Source organism: Myotis myotis, unplaced genomic scaffold (genome assembly GCF_014108235.1).
Source record: "Myotis myotis isolate mMyoMyo1 unplaced genomic scaffold, mMyoMyo1.p scaffold_m19_p_13, whole genome shotgun sequence".
Taxonomy (NCBI): domain Eukaryota; kingdom Metazoa; phylum Chordata; class Mammalia; order Chiroptera; family Vespertilionidae; genus Myotis; species Myotis myotis.
Window position 1 is genome coordinate 56,526,882 of NW_023416317.1, and position 17,866 is coordinate 56,544,747.

A 17,866-nucleotide genomic window follows, 5' to 3' on the forward strand; every position below is an offset into this window, starting at 1 on the left:
CTCTGTCCCACTTCCTGGGCCTCATTCATCCCCCACCTCGCCCGGGAGAAAGCAGGTCTGTGCGCAGCTGGCCCGGGCCCAGAGAAGGGTCTGAGCAGCCGCGGTGGGACAGGAGGGGACCGCCTGTGCCCACCCCATCCCGGGGCAGAGGCAGGGGGCCCCCATCACACCCACATCCCAGCTCCCACGCTGCTTTCCAGGAACCCAGGCCCCAGGAGTCAAGAACAGGGAACGCAGCTTGTGTGTCATATTTATAAAAGGGCTGCAGCCAGCCTCCCCCTGCCCCAGGGACCTGGGGGCTCGGCGCAGGGGCAGAGGCCTCCGCCCGGCCTCTCTCCTCTTGGATGCGAGCTTCAGCCCAGGCTCGGGTGGGGGAGTCCCAGCCTCCCCAGGGCTGGTGCAGGTGCAGGAGGGGTCCCTGGGGGTCCCCACACCAGCTTCACCCTCCAGAGAACCTGCTGGCTCCAGGGGCAGAGTGGGGGGTCTGCTCCCGGTGGAGGGGTGGGAGAGGGGACAAGAGCATCCAGGGGCCTGAGCCCAAGTGCCTGCGAGGGGCCGGGGGGGGGGGGGGGAGGCCATGGGGGCAAGGGAGCTGGGGCCTCAGGGCAGACCGTGGCCCAGCAGCCAGGTGGGGGTGGCTGCGGCCTGGTCCCCGCTCTGTGTGCCCCACAGGCGGGGTGACTCAGTGTCCGCCTCTGTGCAAGGGGGGAGCGGGGTTTGGGGGGATCTGAGGCAACATGAGGGGAGCAGGGGTGCAGCCCCCCGCGCCCAGCTCAGGAAGGCGCTGCAGCCCCAGGGCCCAGCAGGGTCGGGCCAAGGGCCTTGGTCCTGGTTCTTTTTAAAAATAAAAGCCTTTCACAGAGAGGACGTGGGGCAGGGCCATGCGCCGCCATAACGTTAGCCACGCCTTTCTCCTGGCCCTGCCTGGCGCCGGGTGCGAGCAGGGGCTGAGGAGTCTGGGCAGGGGCGCAGGATGAGTCGGCAGAACAGGACGGGCTGTCCTAGTGGCTTCCTCCACTCCGGCTGGTCCCCGACACCCAGTCAATGAGGATGAAACTCAAGCTCATGGTCATCATCAAGAAGCCAAGCACAGCGAAGCAAAGGGCCTGTGGGGTCAGGGGTCAGGGTCAGGACCGAGGTCAGAGCAGTGCCCTCAGCTTCATACCAGCCCACCGGCCTCCAGGCCCCTCGCACCAGGATCTTGGGGGTGGACTTGGCAGGTTCCCTCTCGGTGGGCACGATGCGGAAGTAGAAGATGGCAGGGAAGATGAAGATGAGGCATGGGGCCGACGTGGCACCTGCAAAAAACCAGGCATGGCCACCACGGGCTCACGGCCACCGATTGGCTACGTTCCAGGGGTTGGGCCCAATGAAATCAAACAGTCCTTGTTGGGGGAGATTCTAGGGGGCCCGCCAGCCCCTGCTCTTGTTCTCTGCCCTTTGGGGTAGAAAGCTAGCTCGCTGGTGTCAGAAAATCTCAGTGAGTGAAGCTGGCAAAGAGGAAAGACAAGTGACGAGCTAGAGACCGAGACATAAGGATATTGGGCACCTGGATACAGCTATTCCCGAAGGCGTTGCTACTATTTGAGCCAATACATTCCTTTGTGCTTCATTCACTTTGAGTTGGATTTCGGATATTTACAACCAAGAGTCCTGTCCTTGAGACCCATGATACTCAGCCCAGGCCCGTGTGGCCGTCCCTGCAGAGTTGGGTGAGGGAGTCAGGCTCCTGAGATGGGTCCCTCACAAGATGTCTCAGAATTGCTGATTTTCCAGCGCAGAGACCCCAACGGTTTGGGGTGGTGGGCAGAGCACCTAGGCTGTCGTTCATGGTCCTGGGCCTGAATCCAGGCTCCTCACTTACCAGCTGAATGGCCCTGCGACTCCCTCAGTGGCTCTAAACTTCAGGCTCCTCACATGCAAGGTGGGGACAAGACCTCCCTGTGGAGGCACCGCCTCAGGGGTTCTGAGTCCTCAAAAGGTGTTAGAACAGCCTTCGTACAAAACCTCAGCTGGAGGCCATGCCGTGCCCGTGGCCAGCAGCCCCCACCTCCATGTGGGTGTGAGGCCCTGGCCGGGTGGCTCAGTGGGTTGGAGCGTCATTCTGATACACCAGGGATGCAGGTTCCATCCCCGGTCAGGGCACATACCAGGGTCGATCAATGAATGCATCAAGAGGAACAACAAACCGATGTTTCTCTTTCCCTCCCTCTCTCTCTCGAAAATCCATTAATTAAAGAATTTAAATAAGTAAGTAAGTGTGGGGTGTGAGCTCGGGACCCGCCAGGATTTGTGGAGGAGAGACTCTCGGGCCGCCCGCCCAGCAGGCGCTCACCGATGATCCCGAAGATGCCCAGGATGTTGGGGGCGAAGATGACCAGCAGGTTGATGCAGGTGAGCAGGCCGACGGCGATGACCACGTGCCGCAGCCAGCTGAACTCCCGGTCCGGGAACAGCATCTGCTGGATGGCGCGGCGCACCTGGGGGCGTCACCAGCCGTCAGCCCCGTCGTCCCAGCCCCGCCGGCCTCGCCACCCAGCCGGGCGGCCCCGGGCTCACCGGGAACAGCACGATAGGCACCGTGAGTGTGACCGCCGTCAGCACGGCCACGCGCACGCAGAGGATCAGCACATCGAACGGGTCCACCTGGCTGTAGGTGTGCAGCAGCTCCGACTCCACGCGGTCTGCGGCGGCGGGAGAGGGTCGGCAGGCGGGGAGGGGGGGTCAGCAGGCGGGGAGGGGGGGTCAGCAGGCGGGGGGGGTCAGCAGGCGGGGAGGGGGGTCACCAGGCGAGGGGGGGGGTTAGCAGGTGGCCGGGCAGGGGGTGGGCCTTGGCCTGGGTCCACCCTGACGCTGTGCCCGTGGCAAGCACCTGCCCCGCCCCGCCCCGCAGCCTAGCACCTACCATAGAAGGTGAGGTAGCCGAAGAGGGCGGCCAGGAAGTACATGACGTACATGACGGCGATGGACAGGTTGGAGATGTGCTGCATCTTCCTCTTGGAGGGACTGTGGTGGAGGGGGGAGGGGGGAGGGGGAAGGGAGGGGCAGGAGAGGGGCTTGGTGCCTGGCAGGGCCACTCTGGGAGATAAGACCCCATGTGCCCCGGGTCTCTCTGGTATCGCCCCCTCACCATGTGCGACAAGGAAGCCTCCTTCCTGCCCCCCCCCCGTCCCCCCCTCCCATCACCCATAGCACATGGAGGTCCCATCACCCCCCTTGCAGGACACACCCGCCCTCGCCCTGCCCCCACCAGCTCAGGCAGCCCGCCCTCCGCCAGGACCTACTCCTTGAGCTCCGTGTAGATGGGCAGCACCTCGGGGTGGCAGACGAAGGCGAAGGCCATGATGGGGATGGTGTATGCCGTCTGGGGAGCAGGAAGACTGTCAGGGCAGCCCCCTCCGACTCCCCCGGCCCTGCCCCCACCCTGGGCCTGTCAGAACCTGTATGTTGAGTGTGAAGTAGTTTGGGGTGCAGGAGTCTGAGCTGAAAGTCTCCCCCAGGGGCGGTGTTCCCTCCCCAAGGCTGGAGTTGCTTGTGATGTTGGCAGAGTTGGAGAGCAGTGGGCATGGCACCTGGAACTTTTTGTAGATGACCTGGTGGGGGTGGGGGAGGGGAGGAGAGTATCAGGGCCGGGCAAGGCTGCCTGGGAAGTCGCTCTGACCTAGACCAGATGGGGGAGCTGCCGCCCGTCAGACAGAGGAGCCCTAGGAGACCTGCCTCCTCCGACAGGGGCCCTAGGGGACCCGCCTCCTCCTTCTGACAGGGGCCCTAGGGGACCCGCCTCCTCCCTCTGACAGGGACCCTAGGGGACCCGCCCCCTCCCTCTGACAGGGGCCCTAGGGGACCTGCCTCCTCCCTCTGACAGGGGCCCTAGGGGACCTGCCTCCTCCCTCTGACAGGGGCCCTAGGGGACCTGCCTTCTCCCTTGACCAGCATGGAAGGTGACTCACTGCAACTAGGAAGAAAACCATGCAGGTGAGCGAGAAGCCGCTGGAGTAACCCAGGTAGCCTGCGGAGTCGGGGAAGGCGCTGTGAGACGGTCTCCTCTGGCATATCCTTCCAACACCCCCTCCACGGCCTGGCCCTGTCACACTCACCGAGCTGCCGCATCAGTGCCAGGGGCAGAATGATGGTGACCGAGACCAGGATCACCAGGTAGTTCCCATCCATGTACCAGTCCCTGCAGGATGGGAGTGGGGAGCGAGATCAGAGCCCATGCAGCCCCGAGTGGCGCCGCCTGCCTCCACCCCCGCCGGGTCACCAGTGGTGCCGGCACTGAGGCTCCCTGTCCCCCAGGCGCTCGGCCACTGCCCAGGCCCCACTCCATCAGGCTCTGCTGTTTTCTCAGGACCCGGAGGTCTGGTCCGGCCTCCCCAGGGGGCGGCCCCAGGGGCCCAGGAGGTGGCTGGGATGAAAGAAGCTGGCTCTGGGGGTGGGGCCTCTTCCCTGGGTCTCGGGACTTTCCAACCACCTGACCCCTTGTGGTCCCTCCTGCGGCGCGCGTGGCACCATCCTCATCCTGCCGGCCACAGGCAGGGGCTGCAGGGAACTAAAGGGACGAGGGGCAGGACCATCCTCTGGGCAGGACCGAAGGCCAGCTCCTGGGGAACGGCCCAGGGAGGGGGTCCGCTGTCCCCTCTTCCCAGACTGCTCTCTGCGTCAGCCCCTCTGCTCGCTGGCTGTGGCCGATGGCTGTGGCCAAGGGCACGGCCTGTCTTCTCCGCCCGACTCACCAACGTGGCTGAAGCCATCGGCTGAACCGATGATGGGCAACTGGGACACGCTGGGCTTAGTGTCCTGGGCGGGGTCACCCCAGCCACAGCGGGAATAGCAGGCGCTTAGCGCTAAGCCGGGGCTCCTGGGTCCTCCCTGCTCACAGGCTGGGCAGGGCCAGGCGGCCTGTGTCCTCACCCCGCCCACGTGGCTCTCCCGGGGGTCCCCTAAGATCAGGTGCTTCATGGCCGGGCGTGGCTGATGTCAGTCCTGCCGGCCGCTCTCTGCCCCTGCCCCTGCCCAGCCATTATGGGGTCTCTCCCACTCGCCCCACCTGGGCTCCCAGGGCCAGGGGTGGACATGCGGGGGTAGACGGGGCCTCCCACCCTCACCCAGCCCACCCCACCCTGAGGCTCACGAAGTTTTCTCCTCCAGATTCAGGAAGGTCTGTATGACCAGGGGCAGCTCGGACTTGATGATGTACAGGTAGCTGGACATGGCTGGGGGAGGGGCGGGCAGGCACCGGGTCAGTGGCCTGCGCTCCCTCAGACCGTCCCCCTCACCGTCTCCCTCTCCGTCCGCCGGGGCCCACCCGCCTGGGCCTGCCCGCCGCCCGCCGTCCGCACCTCCAATGTTCTGCAGCGTGATGGCCAGGGCGGCCGCCAGCTTGCCGGGGGTCCCGAAGGCGCGGTAGCCCAGCTGCTCATAGGCACGGATCCCTGTGGGCCAAGGAGCCGCGTCAGGAGCGCCCTTCCCTGCCCCCCTCCCTGCTGCAGGCGGGACCGAGGCTCACCCACGACCCCCGAGGACTTGAGCAGCAGGTGGATGGAGTAGCTGGAGAGCAGGGCCACGGCCGTCAGCAGGAACCTGGGGCGAGGGAGAGAAAAGAGCCCTGGCTCCCTGGCCAGCGGAGGCGAGGGGCCCGGGAGGCCTGGAGGTGTGGGCTCGGGGACCAGGGCTGCACCCCCAGACACATGCTCAGCAGGCCCCGGGGGGGGGTGAGCTCCGGCTGGTTTAACCCAGAAGGACCGTGACCCAGAAGAGGCTGTCAGCCCACCGCTCCTCGAGTTCCTGGAACAGACGTGTGTCCCATCGGCTGCGGGGCAGACTCCCCGGTGAGGACACGCGTGCACACAGGCCTGGCCCCCGGGCCCCATCACGTGTCACTACAGAAGGCGCAGTGGCCCTGCCGGCAGCTCAGCGGCCCGCTGGGCAGTGAGGGGCAGTAGCCTGGCCGGGCTGGTTGGGCCATGGTTTGGACTGCGTGTAAGTGCCCGTCCCTGCCACCCGGGCCTCGGGACAGGAAACTGGGGGGTCCTGGGGGTGGCCTGCCTGGACTCCATCTGGGGAAGGGTGGCAGCTGGCACTCACAGGAAGAGGATGATGCCCGTGTTGGCCATGGCGAAGGCCAGCCCCAGGATGCCGCTGCCCATGATGGCGTTGCTCAGGTTGAACACCGACATCCCGAACGAGGTCTTCCCCTCAAACTGCGGGCCGCATGGGAGGGAGGGGGTGGGTCAGCATCCCTCCCTGCCCCTCGGCCTCCCTGACCGCCCTGGGCACCCCCTCCCTGCCCCCTACCCCCGCCCCCAGGGTGCCCTAGCCCCTCCCTGCCCGCTCACGTCGGTGAAGTGCGGCTCCTTGCCCGGGCTTTTGTGCACGAAGCCCTCGCCCTCCACGTGGCTCCGCCGGCTGTGGGCCCTGCAGGCACAGGCCAGGGCGGGCGGTCAGCTCAGCCCCTGCTCTGCGCGGAGCCCTGGCGGGTGCCCCGCAGCTCACCTCTCGCTGCCTGCGGTGGGGATGCCCGCGGAGTGCAGCCCCTCTGAGTGCTTGCCGTTGGGCACCAGCTCCACCATCTCCGTCTGCAGAGGCGCCTCCATGGCCCAGGGAACAGCCTCGCTCTCACGCCGACACTCAGCAGCCTGCAGCACGGACGGCCCCGGGGTCATCCCCGCGCCCAGGCCCAGGCCCAGGCCCAGCTCCCACAGGAGGTCTCAGCCCAGCACCCAGGGCGCACCAGGCCGCTCTGCCTGCGGCCCCCCTGGAACCTGCCTGTGGGGGACCAGAGCTTGGACGCCTGGGGTCACCATGGCGTCCTGAGGGGCACCTCCACCGGTACCCAGGGCTCCACCCACACCCCAACACACACGCACCGGCCCAGCCAGCCCTCAAGGCCTCAATGTCCCCATCTGGGAAGCGAGGTCAATCGATGCCCTAAGTTCAGAGCCCAGCGGCGCCAGGATGCTGAGTCCCCGGCCCCCATGGCCCACTCAGGGGGGGGCCTGGACTGTCTCCTCCCTGAAGTTAACGCTGGGAGACGGTTTCCTGTGCCCGCTCCGTGTGCCAGGGGCCTCCTGGCCAACCTAGAATGGCACAGCCGACGGCTGAAGGCTGGAGAAAGGGTGAGGGCTGCGGGCCCGGTTCCCAGCCGCCCGGCGGGCACTGCTGGCAGCCAGAACAAAGGCCCCTCTGTGGGCTCCGCGCTGGCGCTGGGAATGGCAGGCGCGGAGGCCACCCCCTCGGAGCCAGGAGGCCTGAGGCAGTGCTGGGCGCTGGACACCTGGGCCCTGCCCGCCCGCCACCCACAAGGGGCCCTCGGGGCCCTTCCCGGAAACAGGTGCCCCGGGCCCTGTTCTCTGGGCCACACAGGCCTCACTCTCCACCAGCCCTGGCCTCAGGCCCCGCTTTCCCTCAGGCCTCTCCTTCCCTCCAGGGAGCCCCCACCCTTAGGTGCCCACTGCCAGGGCCCTTCGAGCAGCACCCCCTTCCTGGAGCCCCAGGCCAGGGCTCAGGGCCTTGCCAGCTGCAGAGGCACCTGGGCCTCGGGACCAGCCCCCTCTCCTGCCTTAGGGCGTGGCTTCGCCGGGGTTCATGGAACTAGCCCCCCATCCCCGCTCCCCACAACCAGCCCTGCTCACTGCCCAGACAACTCGCTGACCCCTGTCCCGACCCTGGGGACGGGAGCCACCCACCTGTGACCAGAAGGCAGCAGGGCACAGCGCCCTCAGGGTCTATAAGGCCATGCTGGAGGCCAGTTGGCCAGCATGAGAGCCGAGGCCAGAGTGGTGACCAGGGAGTGGACAGCACTGCCAAGCAGGTCAGCCAGAGCTCCGTCCTGCCACCACGGCACCCCTCTGCTTGGGAACCCTGATCCGGCCCTGAGCCCTCTGTCCCCACTCAGAACCGATGGTCTTGGGGTTGCTCTGGAACCTGGAGCACCAGGACCTCAAACCTGGGAACAGGGGAGCGGAGGGGAGGCCAGGCTTGGGCCTCGGGCCCCGTGTCCTGGGGGCCGCAGCCACACAGAGCTGATCAGAGTTCAGATGCCAGACATGTTGTTCCGGGAGCCCCACGCCCGGCCCCCTCGGACCCCCTCAATCTGCCTCTCCTTCCTCTGGTGCTGGCGTCCGACCCTCCTCTCCTCCAGCCCTGCCCACCCAGGGCCTTGGGTGTGAGCATCTCTTCTCAGACCTCGTCCCAGGACCAGATCCCTGACGCCAGCCTGCTTCACGCTGTTGCCCGAGCCCCGCCACCCATGCCCTCCAAGGACGCCAGCTGCCGTGGAGGTGCCAGCACCTGGTGTCCTGAGTCACTCCAGATGCCCCTGGCTCTGAGCTGGGGTTGCCTGCCTGGGCCTCCCCAGGGCAGGCTGGGCCAGGCCCTGGGTGCTGAGTCGGCAGCCTGGACCAAGCGCCCTTCTCTGCCCTAATATCCCTCCCTCACAGCCCCCGGCATGGTCATGGCCACAGTGCTGGGGGCCAGGCTCCAGGTTCCTCACCCCCAGCAGGACCTGAGCTTAGACTTCCAGGGCCTGTTTGTTACTCACAACCAGGCCACACGGGTTCTTGGGCTGGCCTGGGATCCCAGAGAGGACATGGGTATGTGGACCCTCAACTGGCCTTCAGTCTGGAAATGACAAACCCCCAAGCCCCTCACCACCACCTTATGGCTCTTGCTGCAACTGAGTGTGAACTGCATAGTGCTGGGACTCAAAGAAGGGGAGAGCGAGGCATCACGGAAGGCTTCCTGGAGGCGGCGGCAGTGAGGGAGTCAGTTCTGAAATTCCAGTGGGAGTCCCCATGGTGGGGAAATAGGAGAGTGAGTCAAGCAGAGCACACAGCATGGGCAAAGGCCCTGGGTGTGGCGTGAGGCAGGCTGTGAGGGGGAGCAAAGGTTCCGTGGCCACAGGCAAGCCTGGCAAAGCCTTCAAGGCCAAGGCAAGGAGTCGGTACTTCATTCTAGTGCAGGGCTAGGGGCTGGGGGCCCAGGGTGGACATGAGCACTGGCCTGGCACGCGGACCCCCAGCCATCCCCTGAGGCCGGCTGCCATTTCTGACACCCGCCCCCCTTACCTCGGGCCTGCCACTTCCCAGGCTTCTCTCTACCGGGGGGTCGGGTGGACTCGGGGCCGCCCCCCCAAGGAAAGCAGCCCGCAGACACTCTCTGGGGAAAGCTGAGTGCCCTCTGCGTCCGAGGCTGACCGTCCTGCCTCGCTGCGTGGCCGCGGGCAGGGGACTCCCCACTCAGGACTCAGTGTCTGCCCGTCCTCCTGGGGTCCCGTGAGGTCTGACCAAAGCTGGGGACACAGTGAGGAGCCTCCCTGGGGCCTCTGCCCCCAGAGCACGGGGGCGGGGCGATTGCTGTGACCTGTGGTGGGTCATCAGGATGGCATCTGTCACTGGCGAGCATGGGCTCGGGCAGGAAATCGATGGCCAGGCCACTGCCCCGGGCCTGTTTGTTCTGCGGGGAGATAAGGGCGGGGGGGGGGGGGACGGAGCAGCAGGTGACGCCCGCCCACGGCCCACGCCATCAGGGTGCCATCAGGGTGCGAACTCGTCAGGCGCCCTTTGCAGGTGCCAAGCTTGGCTAATTAAAGACTCCAGGCCCCGAATCAGGGCCGCGTGTGTCAGCCGCTGTGGGAAGCGCTGCCTTCCTCCCGACCCCAGCGACGGGGCGGAGGCAGCCTCCCCGTGCCCCTCGCTCCCGTGGCCACAGCCTGGTGGACGCAAAACCCCGCAGAGCTGGCTGCCACGGCCCCCAGCCTCTCGGGCCTGGGCAGCCTAACCTGGCCCAGGGCTCCGAGGAGAGGCAGCTGGCCTGAGGGTCCTCTGTGGCTACCCCTGGGGTCTCAGAGCTGAGGGCTGCCCCAGTTCCAGCTCCCCATCCTGATCCCTCACCCCCTTGGCTGAGACAAGGTGCCCCTGTCAGCCCGGCACCACTCTGCCACCTGCTTCCCCAGCCTTCAGAGGGAAACACCTCCTAGGCAAGCTGCCGGCCAGCGGGGAGATGGGCTCCCACGTCTGGATTGCGTGTTTTCAAGGCGCAACCACATGGATCGAAGGGAACCTGCTGGCGGAGGTCAGGGGCCAGGACCAAGGCACGTGGGTGCGTGTCCAGAACAGGGAGGTGTCACACCCCCGCTGCCCCGCCCCCAGCACTGCAGCTCCCGATTTTGACCCCAGGAGACCCAGTTCTCCGTCCACGACTCCCTCCTTGTCAACAACGCTGGGGCAGTGGCCAGCGTATGCCACCAGCTGGTGGCACGCAGGTGGGCAAAGGCCGGTGACCGGAACATCGCTGCGGTGGCCACACCGATCCCCCTCCCCTGGCTCCCGGCCCTGTGCCTGGGGCTGCGCGTCTGTTTTCTGGGCGTCCGGAAGGGGGGACCGGAAGGTGGACTTTCCTGTGTTGGGCTGTTTTCTAGACACTCAGCTGATGCGTCGAGCTGCGCCTCGCACCAGACACCTCGGCCTCCCTGCCCACCCAGCCCTGGACCCTCCCCGCTCAGGCTGACCCCGGAGCGGCTGTAGCTGGAACCTCTTGGCTCGAGACGGGACCGGAGCCAGCAGCAGCCCCCGCCCCGCTGCCAGCCCGCTGAGAGGGACGTGTAGCCTGAGGCCCAGCTGAGGCAAAGGACAGGACATCACATGCCTGGGGCCCCCAGGAGCAGGGAAGACCCCGCGCCAGCCAGCCCATCCTCCTCCCTGCTGACCCGGAATCCCCTGGAGGCGGCCAAATATTTGGACAGCCGGACTTCTGGCCCCAAAGAGAGCTGGAGCAGGGGCCCGGGGCAGCTCAGGACGCACCGGAGACCCCGATGGGGGGGCTGACGGCAAGGTCAGCTTGGAGGAGAGGCTCCATCCAACGTCCAGAAGAAGCAGAGAGAGGCAGAGGGAGGGAGGAGAAGCAGAGAGAAAACACGCCCGACACATGCTGTCCACGCACCCTGATCCGGACGGGGACAGGGGGTCGGAGAGGGGCGGATGGACAGAGGGACGCAGATAGAGAGAAGGACACAGAGGTAGGCGGCTGGCCATTCAGACAGGGAGAGGGAGACGGACAGCCAGAGGCGGCTCAGCAGTCAGTGACAGCCGGACGGAGAAAGAGACAGAGGCGAGACAGCGAGGGAAGGGACAGCAAGGGACAGCGAGGAGAGGCAGAGACGGCCCAGGAGCAGGAAGGGGAGAGGCAGCCAGAGGCCCAGGTGAGCAGGCGGCAGGCCAGGGGGCCCTGCAGGGGTGACCAGGCAGGACCCTGGAGGACCCACAGAAAGGCTGCCGCTGCGTTTCCAGTTCCCACAAAGGGGCTGTGCCCCCCTCCGCCAGGTGCAGGGACATCCGCAGGCCGGGCCCAGCTGGAAACCCCGCCTGGCCAGCACCGCGTCGACCACACACAATGGGAAAGATATACGGAGCCGGCGGCAGTGGGAGTGACCCCAGCCTCAAGGGCCCGCACGTGTGAAGACGTGCCAGCTGAGGGCTGTGCAGGACGTGGCCTGCAGAGCGGAAATCCAAAGCCCAGCCACCCCTGCCCCAGCAGCTGGGCCTTCCTTCGCCCCCAAAGCCCCGCCCAGTCCCCTAGAGCACCCCACCCATCCCGCATTTGTCTTCATGTTCAGAGTCAAAGGCCGACCCTCCACCCTGCAGACGGAGTGTGCGCAGGTCACACAGTAGGTGCTCAGTAAATGTTGTTCAACAAATAAAACGGTTCAAGGGCCTTGGCCCGTTCCCAGCCTCTCCCCGGCTGCAACGGCAGCTGCCGGCCATGCCTGCCGGAGCGTCCTCCCACACGGCCCGGCCCCCCCCCCCGCCCCCCAGGCTTCTGCACACAGACGCCAAACTCCCCCAAAACATGTTCCCCTCAAACTGAGTGCCCGTCCCACACCCAACCCAGACTTTCAGCATGCACTCCATTCAGCTCAAAAACCTCCACTGGCCCCGCCCACACACCATGAACCACCTAGCCTGTCCCATTTCGCCTCAGTTTCCCCATTTGTCTGGGACTCTAAGCAAGCAGCCACTAAGACAGGAACAACCAACTCTCTTGGTCTGGCCTCCCGGAGCCCTGGACTGGGGGCGGGTTTGTGTGCTTTGGGCCAAAAGAACCAGCACTGAACAGAGGGGTGGCCCGAGAAGCCAGCGAGGGGACAGGGGCTCTCTGGGTCCAGGCAGAACCAAGTTCTGAGACACGGACCCCACCTCCACCAGAGTCAGTCCCCGCCACCCCATGCCCAGGAGTCAGTTTCTCACTCCTGCTCGTCATCCCAGTCCTCAGAGAGGCGCCAGGCCTGGGCTCCGCCGCCGGCCCCTGCCACCTCCGGTGCTGCCTACAGCAGCTGAGCTCCCTCCTGTAACGGCACTGTCCCCGGTCGCTTTCTATGCTCGGAGCAGGTGCCTGCTTTCCAGAAGGAAGGAGCCCATGCCAGCCTGGGGGGGGGGGGCGCCCACAGGCCCCCAGGGGAGCCAGGGACCCAGGCCCTCATGGGAGGAAAGGCAGGTCTGGGAGTCTGCAGGAAGGATGCGCCTGCGTTGAGGTGTCCCCACAAGGACCTGCGCCTTAGCTCCCCTCAGACCTGGAGCCTATACCTGGGCTTAGGGCTCAGGTCAGTGTGGGGGGGGTCCCCACAGGCCCCGCCCCAGGGCCTCCTCCCAGACCCGGGTGTAAACAAACACAGGCGCGCCTTGCGTTGGCGGCGGCCACCTCTCCCCGCCAGGCAGCGGCCTGAGCACCGGGTGGAGAGGGGCACCCCTCGAGCCCCGCCCTCACATTCGGGAGCCACCAGCGCCCGGTGCCCGCATGCCCGCCGGCCCGGCTGCAAATGGCACGGGCTCCGGGGCCAGCATGTGCCCGCAGCTCCCCAGGCAGCCCGCCCGATCCGCCCTCAACCCCCTGCCCGGCGCAGCTGCGTTAAATAGACCGGCTCCCCGCCTGCTCACCGGCCGGCGTGCGCCAGGTGCCCGTCGGGGCGGCGCTTGGGGTGCCTCCGGGCCCTCTTACCCCCCTCGGCCGCTCCAGCCCGGCCGCCCAGGCCGCCTCGGCCGCCCATCGGGTGCCGCCGACCCGCTGTCCCGCCCGGCCCGCCCGCCCGGCTCCGAGCGCCCCTCCCGGGACACCGGCCCAGCCCCGAGCAGAGTCCGCCACGCGGGTCCCAGCGCGCGGGCCGGGGGCCGGGGGCCGGGGGCTGGGCGCCTGCCGAGGCGGGGCGGGCGGGCAGCGGCCCGGAGCCGGCCGGACGGAGGGTGGCCGGCAGGCTCGGCCCGCGCGGCGCCCGGGGCTGGGGTCGGCGCCCTGGCCGTACCTGGCTTCGCGGCGGGGACGCGGGTGCTCGGCGCTCGGCCGCTGCCTCTCTGCTCCGGCCCCACGCGCTGCAGGGGATGAAGGGGCCGCCCCGCCCCGGCCCGGCCCGGCCCCCGCCCGCCAATCCCCGCGGCCCGAGGCGGGGCTGGTCCCGGAGAGGCCGGGCGGCGGCGGCGAGCAGCGTGAGCTCTAGGGGGCCCCTTCAGCGGTTCTCAACCTGTGGGTCGCGACCCCTTTGGCGGTCGAACGACCCTTTCTCAGGGGTCGCCTTAGACCATCCTGCATATCAGAGATTTACATGACGATTCATCACAGTAGCAGCATTACAGTTATGAAGTAGCAACGAAAATAATTTAATGGTTGGGTCACAACATGCGGAGCTGTATTTAAGGGGCCAGAAGGTTGAGAACCACTGCCAGCCGCTGCTGGGGGAGGGCTCTTTTGAGTCTGGGGGGGGGCGGGATGCTTCTGTCCAAAGCAGACTCCCGGGGAGCCCCCTACAGTGGTCGGCAAACTGCCGCCCCTTGAGTGTGGCTCTTCCGCAAAATACCACGTGCGGGGATACACGTACAGTGCGACTGAAACTTCGTGGCCACACTCAAAGGGCCAAAGAGCCGCAGGTGGCTCGAGAGCCGCAGTTTGCCGACCACTGCCCTACACCCCGAAACGCGCTGCCCTCACCTCCCTGAGCCGGGTGGGCTCTCCAGCCCAGGGGAGTGGGGACTGGGAAGGACGCAGGGCTCAGCCCAGTGAGAGATGCATGGGCATGAACGGGGCTTGCAGACACTCCGCGGCCACAAAGTGCCTTCCGCCTCCCACCTCCTCACCCTCGCCAAGCAGAGGTGGGGTAGGGGTGCGTGCGGGGGCGGGGAGGGTCCCTGCATTAATTGTGTTCATCCCAGACATTCAGATGCGACTGAGGCTAAACAGGTGGGACAGGAGCTGCGGGGACCAGAGGGAGCCAGGCTCGGCTTGGGCCTGGCTGCGCCTGCCTTGCCGGGACCTCCCCGGCCATGTCCCCCTTTCTTGATCTCTGAGTAGGCGACAGCTGTCAGTCTGCCTATGGGAAGTGGGCCTGGGACTTGGTGCCCTGGAACAAGGGGTTTGGGGGTGGCCCTGTTTTGGGCTGGGGGCTCCCATACCACCCTTCCCTGCTTCCCACCCAAGACTTTGGTGCCTAGAGGTGGGTGGTGGGTGTTAAGGCCCCCAGCCCAGCCGGCAGGGAGCAGGGGGAGGCCTTGACCTCGGAGGTGAGCTGGGGGGTGCATTCCCAGAGCAGCTGTGTCCTTGCTTCTCAGCCACTGGCTCTGACCCTGCGAATCCCGTGGCCTCCGCCGTCCCCCGCCTGGGGTGCCTGTGTCTGTGTGCCCCCTGCCCTGGTGCTGGGGGACGCCTAAGAGAGTCAGGACTCCCGGACTCTCTTCCTCCTGACTCACAACCTCTCTGCAGCCAATCTCAGTGTGCCTCAGTGTCCTTTGGCTGGAGCGCCAGAGGCCTGGGAGGGCTAGAGATAGGCACTAAGGAGGGGCGATGCCTGAACCCCGCCCCACTCTGCCCTCCCTCAGCTGAAGGATGGAGGGACCGGCTTTCCTCTTGATCTGGAGCTGGTGGAGTTCCCAGATCAGAGCTGACTTGCTCATGAGGGACCCCAAGACTCTCACCCTCCCAAAGGGCTCGAGGACTGCCAGGGGACAGAGTCAGATGGAGAGGTTCTGACCAGGGTCTCGGGGTGGCCCATCTCCACCCACAGAACCCTGGGTGCTCATGGGAGCCATTTGCAAAGGGCCGGTACTTCCACTAGGGGCAGGCCTGGCCTCAAGGTCACTCAGCATGTGGGTGTTTAGGTCCTCAATCCAGAGTGCAGGGGCGGGGGCGGCGGGGCCGGGCTGCTGTGGGAGGCCGCCGGCCTGATGTGGGGTCCCGGGGCCAGGCCAGGCGGGGGGAGGGGCTGCCTGTTTGTTGATGCTGGGCCTGGGCCGGGGCCAGGGCAAACACAGCTCCCAGCCTTTCCCGACACCTGCCCAAGCTCCCAGCCCAGCCTGTGGTGGCCGGACAGCTGGCAGCCAGGATGTGGCTCAGAACTGCCGGCGCCTTCTCCCAGGGACCAGAGGGAATGTCCGTCTGTCCCTGCAGCCGGGTGTGGAGGGCAGCCGCCTGGAGTGGAGGCCGGGGCGGAGCTTTATGGCTTCATCTCAGCCTTCAGCCCAGCCTCCCTCTCCTCCCCATCTCCGACCAAGAGCCTGCCAGGCCCTAGGCCGAACTCAGGGTCCCAGGATTGCTCGGCCCTCCTTCCAGGGTCTGGACCCCTCGCTCTTCTCCTCCCTCTTAGTCATGTCCTGTGGGCCTCTGGGTAGACAGCCTCCTCTCGCCATGCCACCCTCCCCTGGCACCACCTTGACGCCCCTCCCCTGGCACACCAGCCACAGTGAGCCCAGGCCCTGTCTGCCAGCGAGGTCACTCTTCACCCCATTGGTCCTCCCCAGAGCCTAGGGTCACTCACTGACCCCTCCCACAGGACCCCTGCAGGCGCCCCCTCACACCCCCCCTCCCTGCTCCTCCTCTGTTGGCCTCTCCGCCTTCACCGCCCAGCCCAGCAGGCAGCCATTCCCACTTCTGCCTTCACTTCCCCAGGCCTTTGCCCTCCTGTTCCCCACCCTATCTCACTTCCTGAGCAAACTCTTACTCATCCTTCAACACCCAGATGAAGGTCACCTGTGAGAACCTCTGGCTGTTCTCGCCTGCTGTCTCCCAGGCCCAGCCTCAGGCCTCTCTCTCCAGGCGGCTGGAGGGAGGCCCCTGCAGGTGGGCGGAAAAGCTGCTGCTGGAGAAGCCGCCGGGGGACCTGTCTTGTGGCAGGGGGAGGTGGTGGGGGGGGGGGGGGGGGGGACGGGCGCCTGGATGGAGGAAACAGCTCGGCCACAGGAAAATGGGAGTGTGAGCCGGGATGAGCACCCACAGGTGCAGGGCTGTGTGCTGGGCAGGACATGGGCCTGGAGTCACGCTGGGGGTTTCTGGGGCTCCACGCTCCCGGGTTCAGGACCCACGCCTACAGCTGACTACCCTTCCCGCCTGGTGCCTGGGACACTCCGCGAGCATGAGGAGGGGTGAGCTGGCACCATTCAGGGGAGGAGAGAGGGGACCCTCCTCTCCAGTCAGTCCTTCCCCAGCCACAGTCCCCGGAGCTGCTGACCTCGTGTCCTCCAGTCTTGCCTGCCCTCCTCCCTCTCTCCCCCGAGACCTGGCCCCCAGCTTCTCTGGCCACTGAAGCGGCTTAATGAGCCCAAGTCACACGGGCCAAGCGAGTGCCTGTGGGGAGGGCCCAGCCCCCAGGGCTGCCCAATCGGATCCTGACGTCAGTGGCCTTCACCGTCCGCCAGGCTCGTCTAATCTCTGCTCAGCGCTGGGCCAGGTGAGTCCCGCCAGAGCCAGAGCTGAAGGCCGCGAGGGCCCTGGGGCACCTTGACGTCGCAGGTCGGGCCGGATGGTGGCGGCCTGGGCGCCTCCGGTGGACGCCCCTGCCCACATCACCGGGCGTGGCCAGCTCGGAGCCTCTGCCGGGCTGGGGGCCAGGGTGTAGTTGCACTGGGGCGCTGAGTGGGTCGCGGAGGCTGGCCAGCCACGACAGGGCATTTGAGGCCAGTATCGTCCAGCCCTGGGACCCAGGGACAGGGGTGAGGGCCAGGCATAGGGGTGAGGGCCGGGCATAGGGGTGAGGTTGCATGGGCGGGGATCCCTGGGGGGTCCAGCCCTGTGTGGTGTTTGGGCTGCGCTCTGAACCCTGCCCAGGAAGGCTGGGGAGCTCACTCCCTTTCTTCCAAGAGCAGGCGGCTCTGGGGAGACCCCACGGGCCCCCCTCCAAGCCACCACCTCCAGCTCTTCGCAGCTTCGTCTTCCTGTCCCTCGAAGTCCTGTCCCGCCTCTCCCCGCCCACCTCACTCCAGCCGCTGCACAGGCAGAGGGGCCCGGCTGAGAGGCTGAGAGGACAGCCCCGCTCGGCCAGGCCCAAGACCCCCCCCCCGGGGGGCCCTCACCCACTGGCCCGAGACCCATCTTCCCCTCAGGCCTTTGAGCAGCACCGGCGTGGTGCCCACATGTGTCCTGGGCTCCCTAACCTAGTGTCCCCCCCACCCCGTGCTCAGGTCCAGGCACCTTCCTCTCCCCTCTAGCGCCCCCCCCACCCCCCCCACCCCCGCTCCAATAGCCAGCGGCCTCCTGGTTGGTGTTTCCCGTGAGCACAGGCCTGGACATCAGCCCCTTCGGTTTCCTCTGTGGCCCCAGCTTGCCGGGGGCGCCAGGTGCACGTGGCCAGCAGACCCGGATGCTGTCGCTGAGCCCCACTCCTGCGGATGCTGGCCCCACGGGGGAACGAGGACACGTCTTCCCCATGGACCCCCGGCCCACTCACACTGGTCCCAGGAAACATGTGTGCCCCTATATGTGTTTTCATCAAAAATTTTAATGATTCGTTTTCTCTAGAAGCAGATTTGGAAAATATCACTGATGATCATGTTTGCATTAAAATGAGGAAAATAAAATTATACATGGTTTTAGGTGTCAGTGAAATATTTAAGCTTAA

At 66.6% G+C, this 17,866-nt stretch overlaps 1 protein-coding gene across 2 annotated transcripts; it reads right to left on the minus strand.

Annotated features, from left to right (window-relative positions):
- Positions 1-565: 565 nt before the first annotated feature.
- SLC38A3 (solute carrier family 38 member 3) lies at positions 566-13,393 on the minus strand. Of its 2 annotated transcripts, none has more exons than XM_036333499.1 (16): positions 13,292-13,393; positions 6,493-6,635; positions 6,336-6,414; positions 6,085-6,200; positions 5,507-5,580; positions 5,340-5,432; positions 5,132-5,213; positions 4,098-4,180; positions 3,951-4,009; positions 3,441-3,593; positions 3,285-3,364; positions 2,906-3,006; positions 2,560-2,684; positions 2,336-2,480; positions 1,195-1,298; positions 566-1,106 (listed from the first exon to the last, which is right to left on the minus strand). In XM_036333499.1, the coding sequence occupies exons 2-16, from the start codon at positions 6,591-6,593 to the stop codon at positions 1,002-1,004; spliced, it is 1,500 nt and encodes a 499-aa protein (XP_036189392.1). In that variant the 5' UTR covers positions 6,594-6,635; positions 13,292-13,393; the 3' UTR covers positions 566-1,001. The 2 variants fall into 2 exon arrangements, with proteins under 2 accessions (XP_036189392.1, XP_036189393.1); XM_036333500.1 differs by lacking the exon at positions 13,292-13,393 and adding an exon at positions 9,066-9,287.
- Positions 13,394-17,866: the final 4,473 nt, after the last annotated feature.

Bases quoted from the DNA above. Each gene is read 5' to 3' on its own strand.
- SLC38A3 (XM_036333499.1), bottom strand. From the start codon at position 6,593: ATGGAGGCGCCTCTGCAGACGGAGATGGTGGAGCTGGTGCCCAACGGC. The intron at 6,201-6,335 runs GTGAGCGGGCAG...TGCGGCCCGCAG, and splicing joins AGGAGCCGCACTTCACCGAC to TTTGAGGGGAAGACCTCGTT. The intron at 5,214-5,339 runs GTGCGGACGGCG...CCCCTCCCCCAG, and splicing joins CACGCTGCAGAACATTGGAG to CCATGTCCAGCTACCTGTAC.